This window comes from Mesoplodon bidens (assembly GCF_964165515.1).
Source record: "Mesoplodon bidens genome assembly, chromosome: 8".
Classification (NCBI taxonomy): domain Eukaryota; kingdom Metazoa; phylum Chordata; class Mammalia; order Artiodactyla; family Ziphiidae; genus Mesoplodon; species Mesoplodon bidens.
In genome coordinates, this window is record NC_138165.1 from 37037521 (window position 1) to 37063590 (window position 26070).

At 35.6% G+C, this 26070-nt stretch overlaps 1 protein-coding gene across 11 annotated transcripts in view; it reads right to left on the reverse strand.

Moving 5' to 3' along the window:
* The window catches only part of TANK (TRAF family member associated NFKB activator), a 78197-nt gene that overhangs the window by 17832 nt on the left and 34295 nt on the right, over positions 1 to 26070 (reverse strand). For 7 of the 11 annotated variants that reach the window (XM_081241998.1, XM_081241992.1, XM_081241995.1 and 4 more), the window contains 2 exons: positions 18274 to 18385; positions 16713 to 16831 (listed from right to left, as the gene is read on the reverse strand). In XM_081241998.1, coding sequence (XP_081098124.1) covers positions 16713 to 16831; positions 18274 to 18385 — 231 coding nt within the window. Of the gene's footprint in view, positions 1 to 16712; positions 16832 to 18273; positions 18386 to 20228; positions 20319 to 21518; positions 21624 to 22925; positions 23044 to 26070 lie in introns of those variants that run through there. The other 4 variants (XM_081241996.1, XM_081242001.1, XM_081241999.1 and 1 more) reach the window with 3 other exon arrangements.

The window sequence follows — 26070 nt, forward strand, 5'->3', positions numbered from 1 at the left end:
GGAACTTTTAAAGATAATTCAATTCAAACTCATTAATACCTCTCATATGGAAGGAATCTAAACTTTATTTATTTATTTATTTATTTTGACATTGTACCAATTTATTTGATTGCCTGAAGCCATATACTTCAAAAGGAAATTAAAAACAGAAACGTTCTCTTCTTTATGGTATATAAGATAAAACAACCTCTTAGTTATTTTTTCCATTTTTTTCCCCCGGAATCTAAACTTTAAAAGGCTAATACTGAATAAAGGTGGTAAGTCTTCAATGATACACATTTAACCTATAGCAATGACTATCACTTTATTCCAGGGTTCATATCAAAGATTCTCTCTAAAATTTAGTTGAGATCCTTTCATGCAAAAGGAGTATTTATTTTCAGGTGGCTCAGGCAACAGAGTGTAGCCAATATTTGATTTCGTTTCTGAGATTACGCTTTAAAAACAGAAAAGAGCTATGTTCTTACTTGGAACAATGTCAACCAAGAAGTTAGCCCAGGTGAGATGGGATGGATTAGTAAAGGGAATATAAACTGTGGAATAGTTATAAATACTAACTTAATAAAATTTACTATAGGAAAAGAAAAAATGAGTAGTGGAAAAAGAAAGTGAAAATAAGGATTCACTTATCACTTAGATTTTTGAAACTAAGAATGAAATGTTAAAGGAGAAACTGAGGTTGAATTTACCAGTTTTATATATATTGAAACAAAAATGTTACAGTGAAGTCAAGCATTGAATATGGCTGAATTAGGGAGAAAGTGAAAAAAGGGCTGAGAAAGTGAAGAGCTTAAGGTAGAAAATAGGAACAGAAAAAAGTTACAAGAGATTTGATAAGAATATAAAAGCATATTAAAAAAGAAGTTTGAGGACAAAAGGTAATTTAAAAAAATACACAGAAATTGTATTTATAAGAACTTATGGCCATGTGAAATCTGTGGTTCTCTCACCCTCAATAATATTACTGAAAATCTAGAAAAGCAAGAGGAACACAAATCCTAGGAGCCTTGTCTGTTCCGCATGACACAGTGTGCTAGGCAAATCCACTGCCAGTGCGGGAACAATTCCAGGGCAAAATGGGATCCATCCCAGAGTTCTGAAGGAAGAGGCAAGAAAATAAACAATATAAAAATAAAATTAAATATCCCAATTACTTCCAAGTTCTTTACAAGGTTTTGGTTTAATGTAAATCCCCCAAAACTTCTATCAATTCAATGTTACAATAAAACATTAAAAAAAGTTATCTTTCTGATTAATTTTCTTAATAGGAAGAAATATCTAATTGTGGGAATGCCTTTTTATGCAAAATAGAAAAATAACTTAAGTGACTAATTTAAAAAAGTAAGGTTTCCCATACTTCCTTCACCCCTTCTCTGAACACTACTTTAAAATGAAATGATTTGGGAAAATCCTTTTCATTAACTACTACTTTTTGGTCATACCACTACCATGGTGAACAGAAAATATCTTCACGAAAATAGTTGTTATTTAAGCAATTTGCATATATTAATTATTTAACTAAATCCACATAATCTTGTGAATTAAGTACTTTAATTTGATTTTAAAGTTCACTATAGTTACTAAGGCTCTGGAGAGATCAAATATTTGTCTACAGTCTAGTAGGTGGAGTAGCTGCAACTGGAACCCAAGCCTTACCGCCTCAGGCTCTTAACCTCTCAGTTTACAGGTCCCGACTGCTAGAGAAGTGAAGTAGTAGGGTTATCTAGCATGGTGAGGAAGATATAGAAGGGTAACATTTACACACTGCACCAATGCAAACTACTTTTAAGACTCTAAAACCTGTCTGTCATACAACAAATATATTTCTCAGTGAGGCATAGTTATAAGCCAAGTTTTGATGTTTAAATACTGCCTAGGGAATGGCCTTTGGTATGGCCCTTTTTGTGCTCAAGAATGTCCAAGAAGAAATTTACACCCCAAAATCACCCTAGATAGACTTACTCAAGTTCTGCCAAAGCAGTTTATGTGTTAACAGAGGCAATTTGGCAATAGCTTCTTAACCAGAATTTCACAGTTTAAGTATTTCTCAAACTTGTCATTAAAAGTTAACCATTTGACAAAGCATGACAGTGGAGTACCTTACTGTTAATGCTATCCTCTTGAAACCTTAGTTCTCTTCCTGCCTTCCTAACTACCTCCTAATAGATGACTGGGCATATATAGTAGCTGACTTAAAATCCTTGTCTGATAATCTCAATATCTGCATCATCTCAGGGTTGGTATCTGTTCCCTTGAAACTGGGTCATATTTTCTTGACTCGCCATATGTTGAATAATTTTGGACTGTACCCAGAACATTGTGAATATTATGTTGGGGAGATATTCGGTTATATGGTGCCAAAGAGTGTTGATGTTTTTGTTTTTGCAGGAAATTAAGTTGGTTAGACTCAGACTCCAAACTGTCACTCCTCTGAAGAGCAGCAGCTCAGATCTCAGTTCATTCCTTTATGCTTCAGCTGCAAACTGTTTTCAGTTTGCCCACACATCCTTGGTTTTAGGGAGAGCCAGAGACGGGCTGAGTTTAAATACAGAACTTCAGGTTTACTTTCTCTGGCTCTCTCCTTTATGCGGCTCCTTCCTTCTCTGGTGACTGTGGTTATTCTGGGCTCATTTTCCTTTCTGGTTCTTCCAGCCAGAATGGTGGTGGGTTTTCAATTGGAATTTTAGCCACTGGAATTGTGGCCACCCTCAGGACAAAACCACAGAAAACTTGGAATCTCACATTAGTGACAGTGCTTCACAGCAGTGAGCAGCTCCTCCTTCTTGATACCTTTTTGGCTACCAGTATAATATTTAGGTTTTCTTTTTAAGTTTTGGTGTTTTCATTGGTCCCTGTCCCTCTTAGACTAAAAATGTGGGCATTCTCTAAGGTTCACACATGGGTACACTGTTCTTCCCTCATTATACACTTTTCTTATTGTTCATTCTCGTGTTAAGTCTATTGAGTATTCATTTCCTAAAGTCTGTATCTTCAGGCCCACCCTCTCTCTTAACTCTTTTATTATTATTATTTTTTTGCAGTACGCGGGCCTCTCACTGTTGTGGCCTCTCCCGTTGCGGAGCACAGGCTCCGGACGCGCAGGCTGAGTGGCCATGGCTCATGGGCCTAGCCGCTCCGCGACATGTGGGATCTTCCCGGACCAGGGCGCGAACCCGTGTCCCCTGCATTGGCAGGCAGACTCTCAACCACTGCGCCACCAGGGAAGCCCCCACCCTCTCTCTTGATAGCCATTCTCAATTCTCTTTCAATCCAATATATTTTCACTTGTTCTGTTGTCTATTGTAGAGCACCACATTTTAAAATGTAACATAATCAGGAGCTTCCCTGGTGGTCCAGTGGTAAAGAATCCGCCTTACAATGCAGGGGACGTGGGTTTGATCTCTGGTCAGGGAACTAAGATCCCACATGCCGCAGGGCAACTAGCCCACATGCCACAACTACTAAGCTCATGCGCCTCAACTAGAGAGCCTGCGTGACGAAAACCATGGAGCCTGCGTGCCACAACTACAGGGCCCACGCACCCTGGAGCCTGCGTGCCACAACTAGAGAGAAGTCCACGTGCCGTAACAAAGAGTCCGTGCCACAACGAAGACCCGATGCAGCCATAAATAAATAAATTAAAAAAAAAAATCTTAAAAAAATTTTTTTAAATAATCACCTTTTCCTCAAATCTGGTTCACACTTCTAATCTTCATTTTCCTTTGTTAATGCAAGGCCATTCTCCTTAAAATAAAAAAATCTTAGGGAAAGATAAAACCTTAAAGAAACTGAAATTAAGCATTCCTAGGAATAGCAAAATTCAAAATAAAACTAGAGGTCTGATAAAGGGCTACCAACTTTTTACTTTGCCAAGAAAAAACTTAGTAAAAACAACTAACTAAAGATCTATTATCTTCTTCATGTAAAAGAGAAATGGACATTTATCAAAGAAGTAGAAGGGAGAGTTTTAGATTCAGCTTTCTTAAAAAGTTTTCATTCTGTCCTCAGGACAAGATGAGAAACAAGAGCTGGGGACAAGAACAGGGATTCTGTGGCTGCAGCATGGGGAAAGAGGAGGAAGAGAAAATGTTCAACCAGCAGCAGCAAGAAGGAAAGCAACATTTACTGTGGCCACTGGTCATCCAGCAGGAATACATTCTAGATGACACTTTTTAGGGAATCTGGACAAGTCAGTGACCTCCTACACATCATTATTTGGATGAAATATAGAGGGAAACATGCTGCTTTAATGTTAAATAGTGAAGAGCAATTAGAGGTAGTAATAACAGTGGGTAAACCCATCCAATAAGGAATATAAAAATCACACCACTATTGATAAGCACAACAGGAGAGAGAAAACAAAAGATACCCATCTCGGAATTATTTGGTTTTCCAAAAGGAACTTATCAGAGAAGAAAAAAAAATCATAGTTTAATGACTTACAGAATGCCTGGGAACTACCTTACAATAGTTTTATCAGGATTCTAGGACCTATCTATTTATCTTAGAGCTGAGTATCAAGTATATGGAAAGATGTCTAATTGGCAAAGAAAAAAAATCTTTCAGGGAAAAAGCTTTCATAACATGGCAAGAGTGCCTTAAGCAAGCAACAAAGACACTGAAAACACTGAAAGAACACAGCACATTAAGTGCAAATGATAAATAAGGTGTGCCCTCCCCATCTCTCCCCCATCAAATTCTAGCAATATCTTAAAGGGGGCTACAAATTCAATAAGAGTTATTAAAATACAATATTGGGAAACATGCTAGCTAGAGATTCTATGGTAAAATGAAGCTAAGTAGTTTTCTTTTTGGCCACGTTACGTAGCTTGCGGTATCTTAGTTCCCCAACCAGGATTGAACCTGGGCCCTCAGCAGTGAAACTGTGGAGTCCTAACCACTGGACCACCAGGGAATTCCCGCTAAGTAGTTTTCTTACTGTTGATTTTGGATCCTATAATACATTCTTGTGCCTTTAAAAATTACCATGAAGAATACATACTATGCAACATTTCACAGGTCTAGGGTCCTGTGGAATAGCTCAAGAAATGCATCAGGCACCACACCATCTTTTAACAGCATAACCATTTGCATGTGCAGGCATCCATCTGCGTCCACCTTGTGTCCCCCACCATGAGACCAATGCAAATATAATGCTCTAGCTGCTTGCTGTTCTATAATTACCAGAGACCTTTTCTACTCTGATCCAGGAGTCTCATGTCTTCTTCCAGCATCCATGAAGTTATAACTTATTAGCTTGTAGGTAGGGTAAAATCAAACCCCAGACCCTGAAACTCATGGGGTCAACAACTGTCACAATAGTATTAAATATTATTTGCCTTTTTTACTGTGCTGGCATTTATACTGATGATACAAAAGCAATGGTGAGTAAAACTGCTGGTGCCTGAGTATGACCAAGGCCATGTTACCAAACTGTACTCATTGTATTCTTCAATGCCGTATACTGGATCAAAAAAGAAGCCAGTTTCACCTAAGAATATCCTTGATGATGACACAGTAAAAACTATTAATTTTATTGAATTTTGATCCCAGGCTAACATTTTTTAGTATTCTGTGTGACAAAATGGGAAATATATACAAAGGACTTCTATTTCATACGGAAGTACAGGGGGGAAAGCACTTGTGCAAGTGTTCGAGCTGCAAGCTGTACTAGTCACTTTTTTAATGGAATGTCATTTTCACTTGAAAGAATGATTATCATGCAAGCTATGGTTATTCAGACATTTTCTCAAAAGCAAATGAAGCTAGCTTCCCACTTTAAGGAAAACAACTGAAAAGATTTGTTGTTTACGAAAAAATTTAAGTTTTTAAGTGCAAATTTTGGAAAACTTATGTTATAGTAATCTTGACAGCTGCCCAGTAAAATGACTTTTCTGATGAGATCAGTGATGATGTTAAATGTGAGTTAAAATATTATATCATGAAATAAGTCAATATTTGGAAGTTGTGCACAGCTCCCTGAACCAGTATTTTCCAAATGACCAATTCATGATGCTACAAAATCATACATAAGTAAAAGATACATTCAAAGTACAAGACAGACCAATGGCTTTTAATGTACCAGAAGAGTTCACTGGTTTCATACTGCAGCTAACATTAAGATATTACCACTTGCGAAGTTTTGGTATAGTATCAAAGGAAAATATCTACAATTTCTAAAAAGGTTATTAAAATACTCTTCCCTTTCCCAACTACATATCTGTGTGAAGCTGGATTTTCTTCATGTAATTCAACCAACCAAACAAAAAAACCCCCACAACCCCTCCCAAACCACCCACCACAACATATCACAACAGATCAAATGCAAAAAGCATTTCTAACTAAAAAACAAATATCTTTTTGTTTTTTGGCCATGCCACGTGGCATGTGGGATCTTAGTTTCCTGACCAGGGATCAAAACTTCACCCCCTGCATTGGAAGCGCAGAGTCTTAACCACTGGACCACCAGAGAAGTATGAAGAAACAAATATCTTTAAAACAGATTTTGAGAACTTTTAGGATGACAGATTATAATATATTAATAAGAGAAACTAGATTATTTTGGAGGGCTAGCCCCAACCTATGAGGTTGAAAAAACAGCCTTTCAGGCCTTGGTCAAGATAAATCAGGGAAGAACAGAATACAGTAACTCTGTTTAGTGGGCTCTGGAGAAGAGTAGCAAAAGAAAAATGGGAAATGTGAGAAAGGGTACAAAAAGGGGAAATAAGGGGAGAAATACCATATTAGAGCTATTTAAATCTGCTTAGAAGCCAGGGAAGAGGATTTAAAAAGTGATATGCCATTTCTCATTTTCTTCTCCCCTCAAAAATTATTTCTAATATAATAACAAAGCAAAAACTAAAATTATGTATTAAATTAAAAAACAGAGACTCACCAAGATTAACATACAGAAATCTGTTGCATTTCTTTACACTAACAATGAAGTATCAGAAATGGAAAGTAAAAGAACAATCCCTTTTAAAATCCCATCAAGGGGACTTGCCTGGTGGCGCAGTGGTTAAGAATCCGCCTGCCAATCTTTGCAAATGATGCGACCAACGAGAGCTTAATTTCCAAAATATACGAACAGCTCATACAACTCGTTAACAGAAAAAAAAAAAAAACCAATCAAAATATGGGCAGAAGACCTAAATAGACATTTCACCAAAGAAGATGTAAGATGGCCACCAGGCACGTGAAAAGATGCTCAACATTGCTAATTATTAGAGAAATGCAATTCAAAACTACAGTGAGGTACCACCTCAAACTGATGAGAATGGCCATCGTTAAAAAGTCTACAAATAACAAATGCCGGAGAGGGTATGGAGAAAAGGGAACCCTTTTGTTGGTGGGAATGTAAATTGCTGCAGCCACTAGAGAAAACAGTATGGAGGTTCCTTAAAAAGCTAAAAAGAGAGATGCCATATGATCCAGCAATTCCACTCCTGGGCATATATCCGGAGAGAACCATAATTCGAAAAGATGCACGCACCCCAATGTTCACTGTGGCACTATTTACAATAGCCAAGACATGGAAGCAACCTAAATGTCCATCAACAGATGAATGGATAAAGAAAATGTGGTATATATACACAATGGAATACTACTCAGCCATAAAAAAGAATGAAATAATGCCATTTGCAGCAACATGGATGGACCTAGAGATTATCATACTAAGTGAAGTAAGTCTGAAAGAGAAAGACAAATACCATATAACATTTACATGTGGAATCTAAAATATGACACAAATGAACTTATTTATGAAACAGACTCACAGACATAGAAAACAAACTTATGGTTACCAAAGGGGAGAGGGGGTGGGGGAGGGATAAATTAGGTATTTGGGAATAATAGATACAAATTACTATATAAAAAATAGATAAATAACAAAGTCCTACTGTATAGCACAGGGAACTATATTCAATATCCTGTAATAAACCATAATGGAAAAGAACATGAAAAAGAATATGTATATATACATATAACTGAATCACTTTGCTATGCACCAGAAACTAACACAACACTGTAAATCAACAATACTTCAATTAAAAAAACAAAAACAAAACCAGAGACTCAGAACAGGAAAGAGTTAGGATGAATTAATAATTCAGATTTGGAAACAATTTCTACAACAGAAGTGTCAATGTAAACATTAAAATGATTTGGATATCAATTTTCTTAGAGTCTGTGATATATTTATTATGACACCTTGGGGAAAAATATGAACTTTAATGAATAAACTTGTTGAATAACTTTTTTCCTTCTAATTATTATTCTACCAGAGAGTTTATAAACAAAGACTAATCTCCAGAGAAAAGTAATATAGAAGTGTTACATATAAAAAGAAGGTATATTTGATCCAATCTCTAAAAACAAAACCAGGGGGAATGGGACATTTGCTCTGACCAAGAAGGTAAGTTGCTACATACACACGTTTTCTCCAATCCTCTGTAATCCCCAGGCTAGGCTGTCATGTGCCATTGTATAATGGGCATTTCTATCTAATAAAAGATGATGAAAAGAAAGAATCAAGCCTTAAAGGAATACAGGAATAATTTTTTTGTTTGTTATTTACAAAGGTGAGTAATACAAAGGTGAGAACATAAGCAGTCATATTTTTTTTAAAGTTCCTCTCTCAGGAAAGGTACTATGTGTTTTGGTAATGTAAACCATATTTTACTTGGCCAAGGAAATCACTTGATAGTTACATATCTTGACTAATGATATAATTTCTAACTTCTGTTCAAATAATAAAAACATATTTAAAAACAGGTGTTTTCATCATACATCTGTATACGATACTCTATTTTAAAGCATTTACAATGTATATAAATCCAGGTACCTGACAATAAACCTAACCTATAAATAAATATAGTTTAAGAGACTTGCAATAGAGAAAGTATCTAGACGTTGAGAGAAGCTATGGGGGCCTGAAACTCAGATGGAGATCCCTAAGTGGGTGGTGCACCTGAAGTCCAGAGTATATGAGATATGAACAGTTCAAGGATGGACATGTCATCCAAGACCTAGACTTGTGAGGCTAGGATTTTATAAGCTACAGAAGGCCAGACAGCAGAACAAGTTAAAGTTCATACAGTGTCTGCCAAAACTGTCATATATAATAAATGGAGGAATACACCATGGGCAAATGCCTTTCACTGAAGAACCGTCTACAGAATAAAGAAACAAAAATAAAGAATAAGGAAACAAAAAGAAGCACTCTCTCCTCTGAAGTGATGATTATGTAATTTTAAAAAGTTATAGTAAATGAAATTGCTCTTTCAAAACCCTCAGTTTTGTTTTGTTTGTTTATTTATTTACCTTTACTTACTTACTTACTTACTTACTTTTACTTACTTACTTACTTACTTACTTACTTACTTACGGTACGCGGGCCTCTCACTGTTGTGGCCTCTCCCGTTGCAGAGCACAGGCTCCAGACGCGCAGGCTCAGCGGCCATGGCTCACGGGCCCAGCCGCTCCGCGGCATGTGGGATCTTCCCAGACCAGGGCACGAACCCATGTCCCCTGCATCGGCAGGCGGACTCTCAACCACTGCGCCACCAGGGAAGCCCCCCAAACCCTCAGTTTTAGCTTTCAGTTTATTTAATGTTCTCCAAAGTAGCCTGGAATAATATGGGTTCTTGCCTAGAGATTATTCTTTTTCTATTAAAATGCTGCACAAAATTTAAGTTTACATATCTATGCACATACTACCACATAAGCAAGTTAAGAATTTGTTTTCTTTCCCCTACTTAAACTAAATGTTGAGTGCCTGATCAAGCCTACCTTCAGCTCACTGGGCATTTTTATTTTTAAATTAAGGTCCTATATGTTTTATCTGTACCATAAAATGATAATTAGGATTTCATTTTGTCATGTAATTAGGACTTCACATTGTCTTTTAATTTGCTTGCTAATTGTTTTGGGTCTCCAAATTTTGTTTCCCCAACCAGACTGTAGCTCCTTAAAGGGGAAAGATCTTACTCTTTTTTTTTTTTTTTTGTATTCCTATCAAGGACTAGCAAGACTGGGAAAATAGGAGTTCAATAAATACTTCTTGTCCACTCAACCATAAAAAGAAACGAAACTGAGTTATTTGTAGTGAGGTGGATGGACCTAGAGTCTGTCATACAGAGTGAAGTAAGCCAGAAAAAGAAAAACAAATACCACATGCTAACACATATATATGGAATCTAAAAAAAAAAAAAAAAAAAAAGTGGTTCTGAAGAACCTAGGGGCAGGACAGGAATAAAGACGCAGATGTAGAGAATGGACTTGAGGACACAGGGAGGCGGAAGGGTAGGCTGGGACAAAATGAGAGAGTAGCATGGACATATATACACTACCAAATGTAAAACAGATAGCTAGTGGGAAGCAGCCGCATAACACAGGGAGATCAGCTTGGTGTTTTGTGACCACCTAGAGGAGTGGGATAGGGCGGGTGGGAGGGAGACGCAAGAGGGAGGAGATATGGGGATATATGTATATGTATAGCTGATTCACTTTGTTATAAAGCAGAAACTAACACACCATTGTAAAGCAATTATACTCCAATAAAGATGTTAGAAAACCCCCCAAAACTTCTTGTCTAACTGATTGACAAGTCAATTTTTAGACATCAGCTTTCTTCAAACATGTCAGAGCTTCTATGTTTACTTGCAATTACCAGGTACAGCACATCCTACTTCCTTAATGTTAGCACTGACGGCAGCTCCACAGCTCCATCACTGTTTTACTATTCTAAACCTATAAAATCTTTCCTGCTCCTCAAAGCTACCATGTATCTGCTGATCTAATCACAATGATAGCTACATTAGAAATTTGCCAACTGTCTAACTGGCATTTTTCAGTAACAACTGCATTCTTTGTATTTTTAAACTTTTGTTTAAAGCATATAACTCAGATGAAAAAAGATGTATAAAGAATAAATTATATATAGAAAATCAGAAATAAAGCATAAAAACATCTCTATACACATGAACACATGGTTTCTAAATAATTAAAAGTTCAAATAAACTCATATAATATATACTTTGTATCTCAGATCCTAGAATCTGAAAAAACTTTACAACATTCAATAACGTCTATTTTGGTTATTAAATCAGGACTTTAAGTCAGAGGGCAGTTTAGAGTTATTGAATGAATGAGTGAAGAAAATTTACCAACATCACTAAATTCTTTTATGTATTCTACATTTTTGCTCTCTATATTTTCTTGTGTCAAAACACTCTAGACGGGCTTCCTTGGTGGCGCAGTGGTTAAGAATCTGCCTGCCAATGCAGGGGACACGGGTTCAAGCCCTGGCCCAGGAAGATCCCACATACCGCAGAGCAACTAAGCTCCTGCGCCACGGCTGCTGAGCCTGCGCTCTAGAGCCCGTGAGCCACAACTACTGAGGCCACGTGCCACAACTACTGAAGTCTGCGCACCTAGAGCCCGTGCTCCGCAACAGGAGAGGCCACAGCAACGAGAAGCCCGTGCACCGCAACGAAGAGTAGCCCTCGCTCACCACAACTAGAGCAAGCCCGCGCACAGCAACGAAGACCCAACGCAGCCAAAAATAAATAAATTAATTAAATATCATTAAAGAAGAATAAACATAGTTATATAAAATAAAACACTCTAGACTTTTGTATAACTTCCACACACACAAAAAAAGGGATAGAAAGATGACAAAATCTTTTGTCACACCCTACACACCTAGGGTAGCATTTAGTTTGCAACTGAAGTGGTTCCCAGAGCCATATTATAAAAAAATCTCGTTTCCAAGATCATAAAAATGATCCAGGGGAACTCCCTGGCGGTCCAGTGGTTAGGAGTCTGCGCTTCCACTGCAGGGGGCCTGGGTTCGATCCCTGCTCAGAATTTGTATTTATATTAAAATATAAAATTTGCTAAATAATAACTGCTATCATGACATATGTTACTATGTCTGACAATGGTGTCCTGCAAACAAGATAGTAGTCTTTGCCAAGAATAAGTGTATGCATTTCTGTGTTATTTGATTTCTTATAATTTTTAACTTTTAAAGTAATAACATGCAACAGTTTCTTGGTTCTCTAAAGCACTGCTCAGCTAATCTCCTCTGGAAAGTCTATATTCATATTAGAACTTTTGAAATGATTCTCAAGATAGTAAGCTATGATTACTTCTTTGCTCTGAGATGAATAACAATAGGATTCAGGAGAGTCAAATTCATTATTAAATTCTGCCAGGTTCCTTTAACTCTCATTAATATTTATCATATGGTAAATGATGTACTATGCTGCCCCCACACACACCCTTGATCTTTTGGTACCCTCTTCTGTATACCACAATCTAAAATCCCTGTGATGCTTTTATTTTTATTTTTAAAAATATTTATTTATTTAGGCTGTGCTGGGTCTCAGTTGTGGCACGCAGGCTCTTTTAGTTGCGGCATGTGGGATCTAGGTCCCTGACCAGGGATCGAACCCGGGCCCCCTGCATTGGGAGCGCGGAGTCTTAACCACTGGACCACCAGGGAAGTCCCCCTGTGATGCTTTTAAATACAGTATGTCTACAAAATCTTTGATAATCTTTTTTTTCAAGAAGAAGAACTTATTTTCTTATCTCTGGAGCACTTAGTGACTTGTTTCTAATGAACAGAATAAAGTGGAAGCAAAGGTGTGATTTTAGAGACTAGCTTGTAGAAAGCACTGTGGCTTCCTCCTTGCTCCCTTGGATCTATTTCTTTCTTACTCTGAGGAAGATAGCTGGCACACTGTGATGAGAGGCCCATGTGGTGAGGTATCTTGCCAACAGCTATCTTGGAGTGAGCCATCTTGGAAGTGAATCCTCCAACCACCGTTAAGCTTTCAGGTGACTGGAAGCCCTTGGCCACATTCTGACTTCAATCACATAAGATCCTGAATCAGAACTATCCAGCTAAGTCACTCCTGAATTTCTGACCCATAAAAAGTGATTGATAAATAGTTGTTGCTATATATTGGGGTAAGTTTGGGGTACTTTGTTATATGATAGATAATACAATGAATCCTATCTCAACAAGAAATACAGTACAAACTACAGTGGTGTACAAGAGGTGAAACACAAGTTTTCCATTAAACTGAGTACTTCTCCTCTAATGTCGCTAAACTATAAGCAGAATACTAAGGGTCATCCAATGACACAGGTTCTGCGACCTTGACTTTTTTATGTCCTTTTAGAAGTCAAAGGACTCTTGCATGCTCTTTGTGTAGGATTTCTATGAACAGACTAAACTATAAATTTCATGTTTCTCAAATACCATTTTCTAAAAGGTCCTCTTTTCCCTCAACATATTCCTTTTTCCTCCACTCTATGTGTCTCATTTTCCAAGGCAGCCATAGTTGCCATTTGCCATAATGTCTGGGGGTCTTTCCCTTTTCAAATATCCTAACCAAGTCCTAAACAAGGTAAACAGTCCTCAAACTACCCACCAAAAATAGGAGGAGGTAAGGACTGTGAGTGGTTAGCAGTAGCCTCCTTCTGTTGTTGGTTCAAAACATTTCTATTAAGTCACTAATTCATTACAGAGGCTAGGCCAACTGATTGGGAATGTAATTTTTAAAATCAGTTAAGCTGTTTATGACACAGAGAACTATATTCAGTATGATAAATCATAATGGAAAAGAATATATATATATGTATAACTGAGTCACTTTGCTGTACAGCAGAAATTAACATAATGTAAATTAACTATACTTCAGTAAAAAAAATAAAATCAATTAGTTTTTGAGAAGGCTAATAAAATAAAAGCATATTGAAAACAGAAAACTGTACCATTATCTTAGCCATTTCTGCATACTACCTTCTAGGTTTTGTCTAGTGTGTACATGCATACTTTGACAAAATTGCAAGCAACCAATATGGAATTTTTTCATTTTGGAAAAACCTTAATGATATCCATGCCAATCAAACTCCTTCAGGAAAGGATTTCACTTGTATTACCTAGAAGTGTATTTAATTATAACTTAATTAGCTCAGATCAACATATATGCCAATGGAAAAGATTTTAATTTCAATTGGCCAGTATTTTTCTAAATTAGGACTAATTTTTGCAACGCATATATAGCCAGCTCTTAAATATTCAATAAATCCAATTTATCCATTCTTTTAGAATATATTTCTTCTCTCTAATCCTTTATATGTTTAATGTTCATTAGCACTTTGGCTCTAGATATATAAAGGAAGATGAGAAAACTGAAATATAAAACTGCTAATTTTTATTATAGTACAAGAAGATTGAGTTGATGAGCTATTCAAGGAGTTAAATATGTAGCTGTCAAATAAATCTTTCCCGTTAGTAAAGATAATTAAAAGAACTCACTGAATTTAGATTTATTTCCTACTTGGAGCTTTATATTTTTCCCTCTTACGGTCTGTCCACAATTAAGGTTATAATTGATGCAACATTATTAATTTTTTGGAAATACCTTTGACATGATTTCTGTTACTTACACTTAATTTCAGCCCAGCTGTTCAGATATATATATATTTGAGACATAAAGACATCTTACAAATTAAAACAAACATAATTTAAAAAAGAAATCTGTTTGAAGGTTCTCTTTGAACACTAATTGACAAACTCTAAAACTTTCATAATGACAAATTATCCAAATTCAAAATAAACTAAATTATTAATATATCTTAGAGCCTTTCACATTATCCCCTTTGTTCTAATCAACATTGCTACTTTCAAAAATACTTTCTATGTACTTGAACTGGAGATATTTTATTATTGTCAAAGAAATGTTATAATTGGAATAAATATAAGAATTCTGACTAAAAATTGATGATAAATCATGACATTTAGAAGTCTCTGAAACAGGAAAATGGTCTGCAAATATTATTTACTTAAGCACTAAATTTATGTCAGCATTTTACAGTAGTTCAATGATTTTAAAATGTACTATAATAGGTTCTATCACAAAACTGTATTCTAAAAGTCAGAATCACTGTTTCTGAATTTTGTCTTTTGCAAAATAAACCCGAACATGTTCCAGTGGCACAGTTTCTTGTGTTTGCTAGCAGTTTTAGATAAACGGAAATTGGAGTGGGGGTGAAGAGAGCTGAATGATTCAAATAAAAAAACCAATAATGATTCTAAATAAAGAAATATGAACTGGGAGATACTGTAGGGAATTTTTCATTCTAAAATTTTTATTTATAGGGAACTGTCAAACTGGATTTCTCAGATTTCATGTTAAATAAAAACAAGTTAAGATAGTCTTAGTTATGGGATAAGTAACTGAATAACCTTGACACACAAAGTTAAAATCTCCTACCTGATTTAGAAGGAAATAAATAAATAAATATAGCACTCTTGACTTAATTGTCTTGTGGTTGTTAAGTATCCTCATTTGTTAGGAGATATTATTTCACTCAAGAGCTGTTTCATCTCACTAAAACCCAACTCATCTCATTAAAAAAATTCATTTTTAAACATAAAATTCCAATGATTCAGAAAAGCATGGAGAATACAATATACATCTATATCTCGACCACCCTGATTTAACAAGCATTAAGATTCTGCCATATTTCCTTCAGAACTTTTCTTTAAAAACAGAAAAGTTGGGGCTTCCCTGGTGGCGCAGTGGTTGAGAGTCCGCCTGCCGATGCAGGGGACACGGGTTCATGCCCCGGTCTGGGAAGATCCCATATGCCGCGGAGCAGCTGGGCCTGTGAGCCATGGCCGTTGAGCCTGCGCGTCCGGAGCCTGTGCTCCGCAACGGGAGAGGCCACAACAGTGAGAGGCCCACATACCGCAAAAAAAAAAAAAACAGAAAAGTTACAGATATACCTGAAGCCCTCTTTATTCCTTTCCCAGAATCAGTCTCTTTTCTCCCCACCTTCCTTTTTCTAAAGAATACCCTTCCTGCATATGTTTTTATACTTCTACTACACATTTAATATTTTTATAAATGATGTCATGTTTTATACTTTTTAAAAATCTAAATAAATTATTCCCATTTTTTCGTTTTGTAATTTCCATTTTTTACTCAACATTGCTTTTGAAATCTAGGTATATTAATATATAAATATTTAGTTTAATTTTTCTAAAATGTTTAATTGTAAAGATATACCATTCTGCTACTGACGGATGTTTAGGGTGTTTCTAACCAATGTACCATGAACATCTTTGTACACATTTCTCTGCAGATACGCAATATTCCTTTTTATATTGCTTCCATGAAGACTTTAGCTTAAGCTAGTTAGGCAGATTTTGTTTTTTAATTAAGCACAGGCAAATGAAAAAACTAGAATGCTATTTTCTAGCCCAGAATCATCTGTGTCTTACTATCTTATTTCTTTCTATGTAAAATCTTTTATTTCTTTGGTAAACACCTGTGAGATAGAAAAGAGAATACTAGGAAATAGGGAATTTAAGTCTTTATTTTACTTGGAAATAGTGCTTCAAATATACTTAGGAACATGTAAGTTACTTGTTTGTATATAAAGAACTTCTGTTTAGAATTCCAGTGGTGGATCCATTTCAGGAAAATAAAATGGGGAAGATGTGTTATGTGTTATGCACCACCATTTAAATTTTGATTCTTGCAATAGCAGTGTTAGGGTTGAAAAGAATCTTATCCACTTTCTCCACCATTCCTGCCCATCCCAAATGTGATAGAATACTGACTAAATAATTCAAGAAGCCCGATTTCTCATTTATTTCCTTTAGGGAATAAACCGGCAGCGCAGTCTACCTTTGATTCTTTTTCTTTTGGTATTCGTGACTTTACATTATCATGTGGCTGATCAAGAGTCAAATTATTCTTCCTTGCTTCACTGTCTTCAAGCAGGGGAACACAGCCATAACTGTTATCTGTAAGACAAAAACCTCTTAGACATAAGCGGGAAATCCTTGTTTTTGGTACCATCTGGAAAAGTAAAAAGAATACAAACCCAAACCCCTAATTTTTAAAGAGTAGAGATTTTAAACTATGAATTTTAAAAATTCTTTAGATAATAGTTACTTTGACAATTTAGATTTGCCCATTTAGATTTTGGCATATTTGATTCATATTGTTTTACTTTCATTCCTACTAAACACACAAAACCCCTACTCTTCCAATATCAATAGTATATAAAATATGTAGGGCTTCCCTGGTGGCGCAGTGGTTGAGAATCTGCCTTCCAATGCAGGGGACACGGGTTCGAGCCCTGGTCTGGGAAGATCCCACATGCCGCAGAGCAACTAGGCCCGTGAGCCACAACTACTGAGCGTGCGCGTCTGGAGTCTGTGCTCCGCAACAAGAGAGGCCGCGACAGTGAGAGGCCTGCGCACCGCAATGAAGAGTGGCCCCCGCTCGCCGCAACTAGAGAAAGCCCTCGCACAGAAACGAAGACCCAACACAGCCAAAAATAAATAAATAAATAAATAAATAAAATGTATTGAATGTTTAAAAAAAAAAAAAAATGTAGAATTTAGAAAACTAGAAGTATGTTCTTTGTATCTTATCATCAGCAATGTAATTAAACTTTTATTTGTCATATTTTCAGGTATGCATTTCTTGTTTATGATAATTATTTGCATAATACTCTATGCTTATTATTAAAAAATGAGAAAATGCAGACATGCTGAAAAGAATTAAAAAAATAAAAGCTACCCACAGTTTTTATTATCTATGAATTATTCCTGTTAACATTTTGGTTTATATTTTATCAGAATTTTTCTTTTCCAATACCTATAAATTCACAAAAGAATCTTTTTTTTTGCATAGATAAAATTACATTTATTTTTTATCTTGCTTTGCTCAGTTTGTTATATATCATGAATATGTCTCATGTTTGTAACTGAACACCTATTATCACTTTTCTTGGCTACATAGCTGTTCACCACACAAATGACTGTAATTTAACTGTTGAACATTTATTTCTAGTTTTCCATTATTAGAAATTATACTGTGATGAGCATCCTTGCATATATACCTTGAGTACTTACAGAAATATTTTCTTATGATATATTCTTAGGACTTGAATTTTTGGTTTAAAAGGCACAGACATTTTAAAAGCTTTTGCTATTTATTGACAAATTGTCTTCTAGGAAGTTTTATCAACTTAAGAGTTCCACCAGATAATATATGTGAATGTCCATTTTCCCATTCCCTGCAACTGTTCATTTCTAAATAAACGTAACTGTACCACAGTTATTAAAATATCAGAACTATTGAGAAACAATGGAGAAATAAAATAGAAAAACTTAACTTCCATCTTTCTTTTCTCCCAGAGGTTTAAGAAATAAATAAAAATTTAACATGAACATACCTTGACTGGAATTCACGAGAAGTAACTGTGATTTTAGCTTGTCAATAATAGTTTGTTGAAGTGACAGCTGTTCCTGTTGCTCACGTATTCTCTGCTCATAGTTCTCAGTCTGCTGACATAAAAACCAGTTAGCCTGATATTTACTGACAGACATGTACATACATTTACTGTCCCTTAATAATTACATATAGATATGAGTTACCCATATTGCCATTTCCCAGGTACTGGAGCATTTATTTATGAGCTAAAAATAGGATCCAATAATGCATTTATAAGCATTACAAACATAAGTGATTTAAAATGCTTTAAACACTGTAAAATTTTAAAAATCTTCTTAATTAAAGAAATTTCAGTTAAGAGTTCAATGTATAGTTTCTTGGATAAAAACTATAATTTAGAATTTAATCCTTAATAATAACAAAAAAAGCATTGAATGACAAAATGGATATTATATTAAAGTTATTCTATAAAAATACCCACTAACTTTAAAAAGTGAAGATTTCATGTCTTTTAAATAAACATACTTTTGAATTTACTTTTAGAGTACAAAAACACAAAGGAAGTAGCTATAGCTAAAACACTATGAAAATCAAAGGGATGTGTACAAATTATAAAATACATTGATCAGAAACTTCTAAGATTAAGTTTTAAGAAGTCAAGAGAACACATGGTTAATCTCTAGTGGATATCTTAAACTCTACAATTTCCCTTATATTTTTAATCCATTCACCTTACTATTTCATTGCAGTGGCTGTGAGAATTAAGCAATGAAAGAAGACACGAGTTTGCATTAGAGAATACAAATGTTGCAAACCCGAAATTTGAAAACGTTCCATTACAATTATCAAATTAGCACAAAGTCTGAAAAATATATGACCAAAAAATAATAGAGAATTCTTTAACAATTTCTATCACTAGAAGAACATATAAATGACTAAATTGTAAATTCCTTGAAATATGAAATGGGGTTCTAATCATCTTGGACTGTCCTTCAATAGATACTAAATATTCTATTTTGAATTGATACTTAATCAAAGTTCAAAATTAATGAAGCTCTATTATTTTCAGAGATCTATAAACCTAAAGTTCTTTATATATACAGCTGTTCCTAGGTTCCCAAAGTAAATTAGCTTAAGAAATGAAAGCAAAATACCACATTTTCCCAAATAAAAGGTGAAATTTTATAAGTATTACACTTCAAACATGAGTAACTGACAAAGCTGGTAAATAACCCAAGTGGTGTGTTGTCTTTGCATGTTGCCTGAGGGTAGCACCATATAACTTGATACTCCCATAGAACTCTGCAAAGTAACTTACACATAGGAGGAATTCAGTACATGCTTATTGAAAAAATAAAATAAAAGAAATAAAGAATCCAATTAAAAGAAAATCCCAGTAAATTTTATTATTATGAATAAAAGAATGAGTCTTTTGAATCTGTCTGAACCATATGTCCTGTGACTAGGAGTCTGAGAACAGAACCTTGGATACCATATTCCAGTCGAGGGCCAGGCTTCCCCAAATAAGACTTCTTATTCCTAAATAAACTTACATCCAAGTCCCTAGAAAGAGTGGGTAGGTTGACTGTAAGAAGGGTTTAAACCTCTAATGCAAATTCTGTAATACTTTAAATTTACCTGGCTACACAGAGCCACCCGGGCTGAGGAATCAGCAAACACGCTAATATTACAGTCTGTACTATCTACTTCTGTGTATTTAGAACTTTCTTTAAAGAACTCAAAAGCTTTTCATAAATATCAATGAAAAATTACCCATTCTTTCACTATTCTTTGAGAGCTATATATATTCTACTATCCAGCATTAAGTAACCAGTACAAAAAACTTAGTAAGTTAGAGACAGGCCCAGAATAAATGTATAAGTTATTCAAGCCTCAGTCCATTCTCCATGTACTATATATTTTCCCCCAACCTTAATGAAAAAACAAATGACTTGCATTTTCTCTTGGAATCAACTCAGAAAGCCTCTGCCAGGTAATTTTCATCTTCTAGTTTTTGGCTTAAAAACATACTTTAGCACATCTGCATATAACATACTACAATACATGAATAATGCTGAAAATGTTTTAGCTGGAAAAAAAATCTATAGATCAACAATAATTTCAAGTTGAAGCTTTGAACTATTTCTTAAACAACTTAACAAAGTACTTTATAAACTTAAGCAAATTCTGTAATAATTTAAAAACCAATACTCTGGAAGTATAGCAGGGGAAATAGAACAGCAATGACCCATGTTCTTTTACTGTTCTTTCCACATACTTACATTATATCAATTACAGTAGTCTAGCCTAAATGTTTATATGTATGATTTCCCTTTAGACTATGACCTCCTCAAGGGCAGAGACTATTTTCTCCTGAGTACCCCATCTCCAAAGTACAGCAGAGTACCTGGCACACACTGAGATGCTCAATAAATATTAGTCGAATAAATAAACTAATTAAGTTTTATAAGGAAATATAAGAGAAATAGATATGCCTTCAGAAGTAACCTGAAGGAATGGAGATAAGGTTTTGCTTACATTTCTATAAGGAAAATAGGAAAAATAGAGACAGTAGGTCAGTAGGTAAATAAGACAAAAGGAAATTAAGTTTCAGAAGATGGATGCAAAAAAAAAAGGCCATGTCTGAAGATTTTCTTTTTCCTTTTTTGGAAAAAAAGGGAAGCTTATACTCTCAGAAAAAAACGTACTAATTTGAGAAGAGAAAATACATATTTAGAAAATAGTATAAAGCTTCTGACCACAAGGCTATGAGAGGGGAAGTCCAGAAGAGGATACTGTATCAAACTAGGAAATAATCAGCAGAATTCAGTTTACTTGCTATGTTTGGAAACTAACAGGAACAAGAAGTTTTTTTTTTTTTTTCTTTTTAGTAAATGCTTTTGTTCACTGAACAGATGTTAACAAACTTACTATCTGAAAAGTCTTTTTAAAAGGTCAGATAATTGTTGCACTGTCACAGTATTTTTTTTTAAAAAAAAAACAGTACAATTAAAAAGCAAGTACATTCCAGCACTACCAAAGACCCAACAAAACAGAAAAATCACTAACAACCACATTGAAAATGTACAACAGCAATGTCTTGTCAACACTTCTGTACAGAGCACAGACATGACAGCTAAAACAGACAGAAGAGAAGATGCTTTTGACAGCCAGTGTGTGTGAATGATTCTTTGAGTCAGATGGCAGCAACAAGTTACCAACTAGGAGATCTGCATGACAACTAACCATCCATCTGTATCAAACACCATCTGGCCGAGATGACTCTGGCTTCTGTGTATTTGACACTCCTTCCAGTTCCAAAGACTAGCAAAACAAGTGGTCTATCAGCATCTAAAGAGGTAAACAGGTACTTAGGTACTTGGTGCCAGAATGTACTTTGTATTCTTTCTCAGTGTTCAAAAGCAAAACTTAAAACAATGGTGATTAAATACAGTACACATCTTGAATTTACTATAAATGGTTGTCCATACATACTCTCAACTATCATAAATAAAGCAAAAAGCTTATCTTAAGAAATGTCCCTTTATCCAGGCAAAATTTCAATCCATCTTCAAAACTAAGGCAGCATATTCTCTATAATTTTGGACATACAGCTGCTCAAGTTTTCATGGGTTTCATAAATATTAATATAGAGTTCTATAAATTGAATTTTTTCCTACTGCTGATACTGAAAATTCTCACTTTTCATATTTTCCAAAGCACGTATTTCCTAACTGGGAAAAAAAAGTTCAAGTGTCCTTAAGTCATCCATAATTCTCTAAATAGGTCAAACATTATCTCTTCTCATCCTCAAGAACTAATCCCAATATTCTGAGACATACCATTCTTTTCCTCTAAGTATAAAAAGAATAAAAATTTTAGTAAATATTGAATGGATTAAAAGAAAAAGCCTTGGTTTAAAAACCTTTCAAACTGTTCCAAGATTAACAAAGAGAACAAAATCTTTATTGAAGGATTTGCTTGGCTACCACAAAAGCTCTCAATAGGAAGCTCCACAGTTCATGAAGGAAGATAATTAAATATTAGTTATTCCAATACATAACACTTCAGACACAAACTAATTGTCTTATCTTGAAACTTTGGTAAACAAAAACCAACTTCAATTTTAGGTTAAAAAAAAAAAGAGATGGTATAGGATTAGCAACTCAGAAATCTGGTTTACACAGCTCATTGCTAAACCATTCTCTGCTGTATTCTCCTATAACTTGGGAGTTATAAACCCTGCCCTCTCCCACCTTCCTGATACCAAGACTTACCTAGGAGATCTGCAATTTGACAGATCAGATTATCAATCTGATTATCTACTATTAAGTGACAGTGCTATCACCAATTTCTCTGCATGCCAAATGGTAAATTATTTTTATTTTACAATATTTCATTTTGGTCCTGATTAATTTATTCAGCTTATTTGAGCCTTGGTTTCTTTCACTTTGAAATGAAAATAATATTTGCTTACAGGATTGAAGGAGATTGCTTATTATGGCACATAATAAGCTCTTTGCAAACATTAGTCACTTTCCTGTAATAATGAACGTTTCCACATAATATCTATTACTATAGCATGTAGTGCATATGTCCATTAACTAAAGCTCTGATTATCACTGTACATAGGCAATTTGTCACCAGACTTACCACACAACCACCCCATTCTCTAAGCCAGTTTCTTAGTCCTTCTAGTTCACTGTAATCTAGGACTCAGAAGCTTCTCTTCAAGAAATCAGTGTGGTATCTCCATTGAATCAAAAACATTCTGTCAAGCAAAAAAACAAACTCTGGTTGTTCAAAGTTTACAAAGAGACAAAATAGGCTCAGAAATGATTAAGAAATAAAATTGTAGTTAAAAACTACAAAAGTAGCACGTTTGTTGAAAACAATGCAAAAAACAACAAAATGTCCACCATCACCACCATAAGAAAACCCCAGATACGTACAAAGTAAAAGTGACAGTCTCTTCCTTTACTTTGCTCTCCTTTCCTCCTCAGAGGTAATTACTACTGACACTTTGGCATTTGCCCTTCCAAAACTTCTGTGTACATGTGTATGTATCTTTTTTTAAAAACATGAACCGTTCTGCAACCAAATTTTTCATCAACACATTATCATTATATGATCATTTCACTGACTATTTACTATGCTCCAGAAATTAGAGAGCTTTATTTCCTCTATCTCACTTAATCCTTAAACTAACCTTCTGAGATTATTTCCCACATGTTATAGATGAGAAAACTGAGGCACAAAGAGTTACAAAATAACCTGCTCAAGGTTTCTCAGTAGGTAGTAGAGCTGGCATTTGAATACAGGTTTGCCTGACTACAATGCCCAAGCCCCTAAATAAGCACCATGGCTAGACTCATGTGAGTCTATCTAGCTCTACCAAGGTCCTCTTTTTGCTATATATTCTCCCTTCAGGCAATCTCATTCCCAGTGGTTGGTTATTTCCCAGACTTTCAAATTCTCCTTCTAGCAGAACCCTCCTTTGAACTCTATATCTATGTGGCCAAGTGCTACTGAAAAAGCATTTCATATTTTACTTACTCAAATCCGATGATCTCCTCTCTCCAACTAACAAACCCCTCAAACCCCCCGCAACCCCACCAAATCTGTCCTTTTCTAGTATTCCTTCTCTCAATACATGGCACCGCTATTTATCCAGAAAGCTACAACCATCCTTGACATTTACTTGTTCTATTGCCAATCTACCACCAAGTGTCAATTTTAATCTTAAATACTCTCAAATCTATCCACTTGTTCATTTCCAATGTAGACATAACAGTTCAAGCATCAAACATTAATGAACTACTGCAACGGCCTAACTGCCCTTCGTAAATCTGTCAGCCAATCCACTCTCTACACTGTAGCCATAGTGTTCTTTGCAAAATGTAAATCTAATCATAAGACCCACTCTTTCCTCCTCCTATGCCTCCCCCCAAAAAACCTTAAATGGCTCCCTACTGATTATAGAATAAAGAACCAAAAATCTTCAATATGGCCTCTAAAACTCTACAAAGTCTTGCCCTTGACTCTTCTCAATGCATTATTTCCCTTATACTTTCAGTTCTTTAGGCCAAAGGGTCTTGTACCTGGAAAGCCCCCCAACCTTGCCCTTCCACAATCACTTCATAAAAATTGTCTTCTCTAAATTAGGTCAAATCCCTAACAGACATTTTAAAAGCAGTTTACTTTTCTTCCTAATGCTTACCAGAGTTTGAAACTTTACATTTACAGGATTGTTTGACTAGTCTCTGCTTAACTAGTCTATGCCACCATTTCATGAAGTAGGGAGCATTTCTGCTGCTCATTGTAGACCCAGTAACTTAGAGCAGTTCCTGATACAGTACATTGAGTAGGTGCTCAAAATAATCTTTGAATTGGTATCATAATTTAAATATTCCTAATTATTAATGAATCTTCTTGAATATATATCCTAGCATACCTGCCTAAAAGTTCTGACAGGACATATTTCTGAAAATTAAGATCTGGAACAAAGGCTACAAACATTTTAAATTCTAATAGATGGAAAACAAGTTTATGGCAAAGTACTCACAATGTACAATAAAAGAAATAAGGCTTCGATCAGAAACAGCCAGAAGCACCTTTATTCTAATACCAGTAGCTTCAGTAGAAAAAAAAAAGAGTGAACTACTTTATTCCCACCGACACTTTACACCAAGATAAATGTTTTGAGGAGCAAAGAAAGGAAAAAAGGAAGAGTAGTAAACAATAATGAGGCCATTCACATCTTAAGTGAAAATAAAGGCATTTTAAAATAAAGTAGTAGGGGGCTTCCCTGGTGGCGCAGTGGTTGAGAGTCCGCCTGCCGATGCAGGGGGCACGGGTCCGTGCCCCGGTCCGGGAGGATCCCGCGAGGATCCCGCATGCCGCGGAGCGGCTGGGCCCGTGAGCCATGGCCGCTGAGCCTGCGCGTCCGAAGCCTGTGCTCCGCAACGGGAGAGGCCACAACAGTGAGAGGCCCACGTACCGCAAATAAATAAATAAATAAATAAAGTAGTAGGGCTTCCCTGGTGGCGCAGTGGTTGAGAGTCCGCCTGCCGATGCAGGGGGCACGGGTCCGTGCCCCGGTCCGGGAGGATCCCGCATGCCGCGGAGCGGCTGGGCCCGTGAGCCATGGCCGCTGGGCCTGCGCGTCCGGAGCCTGTGCTCCGCGGCGGGAGCGGCCGCAGCAGTGAGAGGCCAGCGTACCGCAAAAAAATAATAATAAATAAATAAATAAATAAATAAATAAATAAATAAATAAATAAAGTAGTACGTAAAATAAAGGCATGTTAGGCCTTTATGCATTCCTTTAAAACATGTTTTACAAGCTTTAATAGGTAACATAAGCCTTGAGAGTTTACATTTCACATGGGTCAAGACTAGCTCTAGAATAAAGCAATCGGACAACACAATCCTTATGACTTTACATTTACTGTCAGAAAAACATTTAGAACTGTAATTTTTGATAAAAAGACAGCATAAATTTAGTCTTATTTGAGGTTTTCACCTTATACCCACTGGTTAGTCAATAAGGCTCTCTGCTTAGCACACAGGATGATTTGAAATATTTTATATCCTTCACCTTACTTATCAGTACAAAGAAAAAGCAGTTTTATAGCACAGCATCTGAACTATTTTAGAATTAAGAAAATTTCTTCCTTTCTATACAAGTTATTGTAGATTTTTCTCTTTTAATCAAGAACTGGGCAAGAAGAGACAAATACTTCTTTTCTCAACAAGCAGATATTTTCTGATTACATAATACAAATACAAAGGTTCTGGG